Source organism: Papio anubis, unplaced genomic scaffold, assembly GCF_008728515.1.
Source record: "Papio anubis isolate 15944 unplaced genomic scaffold, Panubis1.0 scaffold921, whole genome shotgun sequence".
NCBI lineage: Eukaryota > Metazoa > Chordata > Mammalia > Primates > Cercopithecidae > Papio > Papio anubis.
The window spans coordinates 19,998-29,612 of record NW_022169461.1 but is presented as its reverse complement, the minus strand read 5'-3'; the positions used below and the strand labels follow the sequence as shown (position 1 = coordinate 29,612).

The following is a 9,615-nucleotide window of genomic DNA, read 5'->3' as shown; positions in this document are numbered from 1 at the left end:
GACTACTTTGGGGACTGAGGCAAGAGGATGGCTTGAACCCAGTAGATCAAGGCTGCAGTGAGCTGAGATCATGCCACTGTACTCCAGCCTGGGTGACAGAGCAAGACTCCGTCTAAAAAAGAAAGAAGGAAGCCAACCTTAAATGGTTAGCAGCAGATCTTAGGGTAGTTTTCAAAAAAAAAAAAAAAAAGATGTTTTAAGAAAGAGAACTTATTTTGATGATAGTTCCTAAGAAGGAAGGTTTTCTTGTCATTTTTTTTTTTTTTTTTTTAATATAAAGACAAGGTCTCGCTATGTGGCTCTAGCTTCTCTCAAACTCCTCAGCTCAAGTGATCCGCCCACCTTGGCCTCCCAAAGTGCCATGATTACAGGCGTGACCCACAGGGCATAACTCAAAAGAAAGTTTTTATCAACATGGGTAAATGCACCTCCCTTACTTACTGCAGCCCTAAGTCCAGACCTCACCCCCTCTCTCTAGGCTGTGAAGCTTCATGGAGGTATCGATATCCTAGTCTCCAATGCTGCTGTCAACCCTTTCTTTGGAAGCCTAATGGATATGACCGAGGAGGTGTGGGACAAGGTGAGAGGGGATTAAATCAACAGGGGGCGGGCCTCAGAACATATTCAGTACAAACTCCGTCTGCTTTTAGAATGTGTTTGTCAAGGGCAGTGTAAATGTGAGGACTCTTTGCCATGTGCCACACATGTGGAGCACACCTGGTAAAGGGCGGGAGGGGGTTTCTATCCCTGCCCTTCTTATTCATTTCTGCTACTCCTAGTTCTGACTGCTCATATTTGCTCTTCACTCTCTGTAGTCTGCTCCCCTCCCCAGGCTTCTTCCCCAGTATGCTCTTCTACGTGGCTGATTTCCAACAGAGACATAGCAGCTAATATGCCAACAACTACAACACTTAAATTTACACACCCACCTGTCCCCTTTTCAGCTGACAAAAAGTAATCTTTTTTATTAGTTGGGAAATATTAAATGCTGCTAGTTATTTAAAATACTGATTCTGGTGAAATGACCAGTTGCCACTTTATAACATACACCCTTTAAAAATAAAAAATAAAAACCCGTAGTAGTTTAGCTGCAATGTCAAGAAAATCTGAGATCCGGATGTCTAAATTCAAGTGGTAGAATATTGGGTTTTATGTGAAAATGTATAATTACATTATATTTGTAATATATTTCACACATATTTAATTACAAAGTTTTAATTGAAATATTTGTTTTTGTTTATTAAGGTTAATATTCCCACATGATTTGGAAATGCTAATTTTTTATGATTTCCCATGGTTTTGCTTTTTACTCTGATGTTGTATTAGTCTGTTCTGTGTTGCTATAAAGGAATACCTGAGCTGGGCAATTTATAAAGAAAAGAAGTTTGTTTGGGCTTACAATACTGCAGACTGTACAAGAAGCATGGTGCCAGTATCTGCTTCTGATGAGGCCTCAGGAAGCTTACAATCATGGCAGAAGGAAAAAGGGAGCAGGGTGTCACATGGCAAGAGAGGAAGCAAGAGAGAGAAACCAGTCTCTTTTAAACAACTAGTCCTGGAATGAACTAATAGAGTGAGAACTCACTCATTGCCACAGGCAGGGCACCAAGCCATTCATAAGGGATCCACCCCCGTGACCCAAACACCTCACACCAGGTCCCACCTTGAACATTGGTGATCACATTTCAACATCGGACTTAGAGGGCACAAACATACCAACTATATCAGATGTCATCAACACTAAAGTATCAGGTTGTGAAAATACTGTGATTTATTTACTAGTGTTTCATACACATAAAGACCAAAGTGCCAAAATGTTCTTCAGTGAGCTAGTTTTTGATTCTAGATGAGCTAGTTTGAGCGAAGCCTGGGCAACACAGCGAGACCTTTTCTCTATATTAAAAACAACAACAACAACAATGACAACAAAACCTTCCTTCTTAGGAACTATCATCAAAATGGCTTCTCTTTATAAATCATCTTTTCTTCAAAACTACCCAAAGATTTGCTGCTAACCATTTAAGGTTGGCTTCTTTCTTTCTTTTCTTAGACAGTCTTGCACTGTCTTTTATGCCTTTTTCTTTTTTTTTTTTTTTTTTTCTTTTCTTTTTTCCTTACTGTGTCACCAAGGCTGGAGTGCTGTGGTGCAATCTCAGCTCACTGCAACCTCTGCCTCCCAGGTTCAACCTCAGCTCCTAAAGTACCCGGAACTACAGGCATGTGCCACCACACCAGGCTAATTTTTTGTATTTTTATTAGAGATGGGGTTTCACTGTGTTGCCCAGGCTGGTCTCAAATTCCTGGCCTCAACAGATCCCCCCACCTTGGCCTCCCAAAGTATTGGGATTGCAGGCACGAGCCACCGCACCCAGCCAGATTCTTATACTCTTTAAAATAGAGGAACATCTTTTGTGAACAGTCTGAATAGAGACGATATGAAAGTCAGTTTTACACTAAGTACAGGCACACCTCGGAGACATTGTGGTCTGGTTCCAGGCCACCACAATAAATTCAATATTATAATAAAGCAAGTCACATGAATTTTTTGGTTTCCCAGTGCATATAAAAGTTATGTTTACACTATAATGGTCATCTAATGGTAGTCTATTAAATGAGCAGTAGTATTATCTCTTAAAATATATATATGTATCTAAATTTTAAAATACTTTATTGCTAAAAAATGCTAACAATCATCTGAGACTTTAGAAGCTGTAATCTTTTTGCTGGTGGAGGGTCTTGCCTCACCATTGATGGTGGCTGACTTAGGGTGGTGTTGCTGAAGGCTGGGGTGGCTGTGGCAATCTCTTCAAATAAGCCAGCAGTGAAGTTTCCCATGGATTGATTCTTCCTTTCACAAAGATTTCTCTGTAGCGTAATGCTGTTTCATAGCATTACCCACAGTAAAACTTCTTTCAAAATCGGAGTCAATCCTATCAAACTCTGCCACTGCTTAATCAACTAAGTTCATGTAATATTCTAAATCTCGTGTTGTGATTTCAACAATGTTCGTGGCATCTTCACCAGAAATAGATTCCATCCCAAGTACTTTGCTTGCTTATCCACAGAAGCCCTCCTCAACCGTTTACATTTTGTCGTGAGATTGCAGCAATGCAGTTCCATCTTCAGGCTCTACTTCTGGATCTCTTGCTATTTCCACCACATCTGCAGTTCCTTCCTCTGATGCAGTCTTGAACCCCTCCACGTCATCCATGAGGGTTGGAATCAACTTTTTCCAGACTCCCTGTTAATGTAGATATTTTGACCTCCTCCCATGAATCCTGAAATATTCTTAATGGCATCTAAATGGTGAATCCCCTTTTCAGAAGGTGTCAGTTAGATCCATCAGAGGAATCACTATCTATGGCAGTTACAGCCTTACAAAATGTATTTCTTAAATAATAAGTCTTGCAAGTCAGAAGTACCCCCTGATCCATGGACTACAGAATAGATGTTGTGTCAGCAGGCATGAAAACAACATTAATCTCCTTGTACATCTCCATCATAGTTTTTGACGGACCAGTTGCATTGTCAATGGGCAGTAATAGTTTGAAAGGAATATTTTTCTGAGCAGTAGCTATCAACAGTGAGCTTTAAATGTTCAGTTAACCATGCTATAAACAAATGTACTCTTATTCAGGCTTTGTTTTCCATTTATAGAGCATGGGCAGAGTGGGTAGGCCATAAATTTTTCAGGCGACAAATGAGCACTGGCTTCAACTTAAAGTCACTGGCTGCATTAGACCCTAACAAGAGAATAAGCCTGTCCTTTGAAGTTTTGAAGCCAGGCGTTGACTTCTCCTCTCTAGCTATTAAAGCCCTACAGGGCACCTTTTTCCACTAGAAGGTTGTTTCATCTACAGGAAAATCTGTTGTTTGGTGTAGCCACTTTCATCACTGATCTTAGCTAGATCTTCTGGATACCTTGCTACAGCTTCTACATCAGCACTTGCTGCTTCACCTTGCACTTTTTTTTTTTTTTTTTTTTTTCTTATACGGGGGGTCCCCCCTCTGTCCCCCAGGCTGGAGTGCAGTGGCCGGATCTCAGCTCACTGCAAGCTCCGCCTCCCGGGTTCACGCCATTCTCCTGCCTCAGCCTCCCGAGTAGCTGGGACTACAGGCGCCCGCCACCTCGCCCGGCTAGTTTTTTGTATTTTTTTAGTAGAGACGGGGTTTCACCGGGTTCGCCAGGATGGTCTCGATCTCCTGACCTTGTGATCCGCCCGTCTCGGCCTCCCAAAGTGCTGGGATTACAGGCTTGAGCCACCGCGCCCGGCCCACCTTGCACTTTTATGTTACAGAGATGGCTTCTTAAACCTCATGAACCAACCTCTGCTAGCTTCCAACTTTTCTTCTGGAGCTTCCTCACCTCTCTCAGCCTTCAAAGAATTAAAAAGTTAGGGCTTTTCTGATTAGGCTTTGGCTTAAGGGAATGTTGTGGCTAGTCTGATCTTCTATCCAGAACACTAGAACTTTCTCTCATATTAACGATAAAGCTGTTTTGCTTTCTTATCATTTATGTGTTCACAGAAGTAGCACTTTTAATTTCCTTCAAGAATTTTCCTTTGCACTCACAATTTGGCTAACTGGTGCACATGGCCTGGCTTTCAGCCTGCCTCAGCTTTCAGCTTGCCTTCCACTAAGCTCAATTATTTCTAGCCTTTGATTTAAAGTGCAAGATGTGTGACTCTACCTTTCACTTGAACACTTAGAGGCCATTGTAGTGTTATTAACTGGTCTAATTTCAATATAAATGTGTCTCAGGGAATATGGAGGCCTACAGAGAGGGAGAGAGATAGGAGAAGGGCAGAGCAGTCAGAACGTACAACATTTATCGCTTAAGTTCACCTTCTTTTCTGGGTGTGGTTTGTGGTACCCCAAAACAATTATAATAAAAACATGAAAGATCACTGATCACAGATTACCGTAACAGATATAATAATAATGAAAAAGTCTGAAATATTCCAAGAATTACTGAAATGTGACCCAGAGACAAAGTCAGCACATGCCATTGGAAAAATGGCTCTAATTAGCGCAGGGTTGCCATGAAACTTCAATTTGTAAAAAAAAAAAAAAAAACACACACAATATCTGCAAAGCATAATACAATGACATGTGTCTATAACTTTTCTTTTATATATCTTTTAAACTATCACAGTACATCAAATGCAAACATAATGGCTGATCCTTGATTGAGCTCTGGACTTTAAAAAAGACAACACACATTTGGGGGACAAATGAGGCCCATATATTAGATAGCATTATCATCATTGTCAGACTCTTGGTTGTGATAACAGATTATGGTTGTGTAAACGAACATCGTTACTCTCTGGAAATGTATGATAAGTATTTAGGGATAGAGCATTGTAATATCTGCAACTGAGTTTACTTATTTTATTTATTTATTTTTGTGATGGAGCCTCACACTATTCCCCAGGCTGGAGTGCAGTGGTGCTATCTCAGCTCATTGCAACCTCCGCCTCCTGGGTTCCAGCTATTCAGCTGTCTCATCCTCCTGAGTAGCTGGGACTACAGGCACATGCCACCACATCCGGCTAATTTTTGTATTTTTAGTACAGACGAGGTTTGCCATGTTGCCCAGGCTGGTCTCAAACTCCTGACCTCAAAGTGGTCCACCCACCTTGGCCTCCCGAAGTGCAGGAATTACAGGCATGAGCCACCACGACCAGCCCTGAGTTTCTTTTTTTTAATTTACATTTTTATTTTTTTATTTGTGTTCTTAGTAATTTTTCATTTTATTATATAAAATCTTTCAGAAAACTTGCGGCCGGGCGCGGTGGCTCAAGCCTGTAATCCCAGCACTTTGGGAGGCCGAGGCGGGTGGATCACAAGGTCAGGAGATCGAGACTATCCTGGCTAACATGGTGAAACCCTGTCTCTACTAAAAATACAAAAAACTAGCCTGGCGCGGTAGCGGACGCCTGTAGTCCCAGCTACTTGGGAGGCTGAGGCAGGAGAATGGCGTGAACCCGGGGGGCGGAGCTTGCAGTGAGCCGAGATCGCGCCACTGCACTCCAGCCTGGGAAACACAGTAAGACTCCGTCTCAAAAAAAAAAAAAGAAAACTTGCAACTGAGTTTCAGTGGTTCATTTTAAAAACTGTACAGATCTACAGAGAGGACAAAGGGGACAAAATGTGAACAATTGGTGAATCTAAGTGAAAGATATCAAGATACTCGTTGTACTTCTATTTCCAATTTTTCTGTAAGATTGAAATATTTTAATATAAGCAGTTGTCTAGAACAATGTAAACAGGGGTCATACATTTGTTTTAGATTATGGATGTGGGGATTGTGATTGTACCTTGTCTCCCAGCTTCCCCAGAAGGTGCCTCCTCATGATCCCACTTTCTAATCAGGTCTAGCCAGGCAGTCCATCCTAGAGGGCCAAGAGCATCTCACTCCCTAAGCACAGAAGCCAGACAAGTGCTAGAACAACCCCAGGTATCCAAGGTCAGGCCACATTTTCCCTAAGAACCATGGCACACTTTAAGACAGGTCCAGGAGGCTGACAATTGCAGGCTCTCCCTACTTTGAAGAAACACAGAAAACACAGCTCAAATCCAAAGGAGCCTTGAGGATTTAGGCCCCTTCTGGGCCACATCATACTTGGCTGGTCACAAAACAAGATGAACCAGGCTCCATTTTTTCTCATCTGAACCTAATGTATCATTATCTAGTTGAGAAGCTGTGAGAGCTTGGCCCTGAACCTCAGTTTCTTCATATGTGCAAGATGCAGGTGAATCATCCTAAGATCTTCGGCCAGCTCTGACAAAAACATCCTAGAACCCACTCTAACTCCTCATTGCCATGCCTCCTCCAGTGCTCTTCTACTCATGCTGTTTCCCTTCTTCTTGGCTTCAGACTCTGGACACTGTGAAGGCCCCAGCCCTGATGACAAAGGCAGTGGTGCCAGAAATGGAGAAACGAGGGTACAGAGAGTGAGGGAGAGCCTGGGTGAGATGGGACCCCACACGGGCTGAGGGCAGTGGTCCATAATGGGAAGACCGGCCAGCTCTCTTCTTTTCCAGAGAAGGCGCTCAGTGGTGATCGTGGCCTCCATAGCAGCCTTCCTTCAGTCCATTTCCCTGTAAGAACTCCTTTGACTGCCCCTTCCATCCCATCCTGTACATCTTTCCACCCTACCAGCTACCCAAAGAAGTTTGTGTCCCCTTTTAGAATCAAGCACCCACCAAGTCCCCTGCCCACAAAATATGCCTGGCTCCACAAACCATAACCTAGGGAAGGTATTTAGCCACAAGACAGTTTCCACCCCATGCCCCTCCTACAGGTAATCCTATTGAGTACCCTCTGCCCTTTCTGGTTCTAAAGGAACCAAGAATGACCTGGAAATTATGAGTCTAACCCATTGTTTTCTCTCTCCAGGGCCTCAGTCCTTACAGTGTCAGTAAAACAGCCTTACTGGGCCTCACCAAGACCCTGGCCATAGAGCTAGCCCCAAGGAACATTAGGGTGAACTGCCTAGCACCTGGACTTATCAAGACCAGCTTCAGCAGGACGGTGAGGAAGGGGAGCTCTGCATCCCACTGGAACCCCTTGAAAGGCATCCATCTTCTTGGACAGGGAAGCCCAGTACCTGATTCCTGAACTCTCAACCACTCCGTTCTCCTTCCTTGGGCTTTTCCATATTCCCTCTCTGTACCAACTGCCCTTTCCAAGCCAGACTCCTATCACACCTTTCCTGAGGTATAGGGTGGAGACTGAGGTATTCAGACTCTACTCACACTGTTTCCTCTCTCCATACATGGATGAGAATTGGAGAGATGCAGCAAAATGCATCACTAGAACCTGAAACAAATGAAACACATGACGGCAGTGGGGAGAGCTGGGAGCTAGAAAAAAAAATAGGAAGTGAAAGAGGGAAGTCTCTCCATCCTTACTCTCTTGCCATGAGGACAGGCAGTTTCTTCCCTTTCTGTTCCTCACTTTCCTCCTCTTAAACCTTCTTCCTGCAGCTCTGCAAGGACAAGGAAAAAGAGGAAAGAATGAAAGAAATCCTGCAGATAAGAAGGTAAAACTGTCATGGGATCAAGGGCCCTAAGAGGCATGAAGATGGAAAGGTCTGGTCCCTAGCAGCCCACAGTTCACTGTCTCAGTCCCACAGATAACACAGGCAGGCTCTCCTCTGCCTCACAGACCACAAATTCATAACACTATCACTGCAGTGGCCTGAGCAAGAAGTCAGTTTCCCTTTCAAAAGGTAAACCCAGAGACATCGGGGTTTCAGCAGTGCAGAGCTCTGGGAGAAGTCCTGAGTTAAGGGACAAGTATAGATTCCTGAAAAAGTTGCAAGCTGAATCTGTACAAATGGAATCACTTTAAACACACCATTTACTGTCACACAGACTCCCTGATACTTTAGTGTGTGCACATGTGAAACCATTTTTTTGAAGTATGAAATAATTGCTCACCATTTTACCTATATAACTTTGGATTTTGGTGTCCTAAGCTCTCTAAAAAAAAAACAGTGTGTTTCTATAGTATTTGAATATTATGGGTAATGGTTTTTTGCGAGTACAGTATGCTTATACTAAATTATAACAGCATATCCTCATGGTAACACTTTTTGATAGATGGAAAGCTTGTACACTGATCCCGAAAAGTCATCTGATAATTCTTGATTAAGCAAATTTCATTCCCTGTGTCCCAGGTGAGGGGGCCAGACCTGTTTGATTTTTACTCCCTTCCTTTCTTCCCCTATTCCCCAGGTTAGGTGAGCCAGAGGATTGTGCTGGCATCGTGTCTTTCCTGTGCTCTGAAGATGCCAGCTACATCACTGGGGAGACAATGGTGGTGGGTGGAGGAACCCCGTCCCGCCTTTGAGGACCCTGCGACAGCCCACGGGGCAGAGTTGGGCTTTAGCTCCTGGTGCTGTTCCTGCATTCATCCACTGGCCTTTCCCACCTCTGCTCACCTTACTGTTCACCTCATAAAATCAGTTCTGCTCTGTGAAAAGATGCAGCCTTCCCTGCAGTCAAGGTGGCGTTTCACTCGGGATTCCTGCTGTTGCTGTGGCCTTGGGTAAAGGCCTCCCCTGAGAACACAGGACAGGCCTGCTGACAAGGCTGAGTCTACCTTGGCAAAGACCAACAGATATTTTTTGCCCGGGCCACTGGAGAATTTGATGGGTGATGGGAGAGAAAGAACCTGGAGCGGAGGGAGCAGAGTTGCAAATTAACAACTTGTAATTTAGGGGCAAATAAAATGCAGATGACTGCAGGGCTTTGAATCGAATCCACGTGTTCATTTCTCAGTGTGGGTGCTTATTGAGTAGAGAGAGCAGAAGTCTGGCCAGGCTGATCTCTGATCCCAGCCTCCTCCCTGTCTCCAGGACCTGAGCATGATGTTCAGGGATGGAGGTGTCCGCAGAGTTGCCAACTGGAAGGAAGGTGGCACGGGAACTCCCAGGACGCCACGGAGATCCCCGAGGCAGGGCCAGCCGGGTGAGAGTGGGGAAGGATGAACTCTAACACCTCCCTGCCCCTTGCCTCCCAGATCAGGCCACCTCCCCTCCCGGCAGTTCCCTCCCGAGTCAGCAAGGACAAGCTGGACGGGTCCTGAGCCGGTGGGGAATAGAG

At 44.2% G+C, this 9,615-nt stretch overlaps 1 protein-coding gene across 1 annotated transcript; it reads left to right on the top strand.

The window, feature by feature from the left end:
• Window positions 1-478: 478 nt before the first annotated feature.
• On the top strand, window positions 479-9,266 carry LOC101009538 (dehydrogenase/reductase SDR family member 4-like; the record flags this gene model as incomplete). Its single annotated transcript, XM_031662729.1, has 6 exons — window positions 479-580; window positions 6,881-6,957; window positions 7,082-7,106; window positions 7,403-7,537; window positions 7,993-8,048; window positions 8,746-9,266. Coding segments are annotated over 6 exons (510 nt in total), but the record flags the coding sequence as incomplete, so codon positions are not given.
• Between the last annotated feature and the right edge of the window lie 349 nt (window positions 9,267-9,615).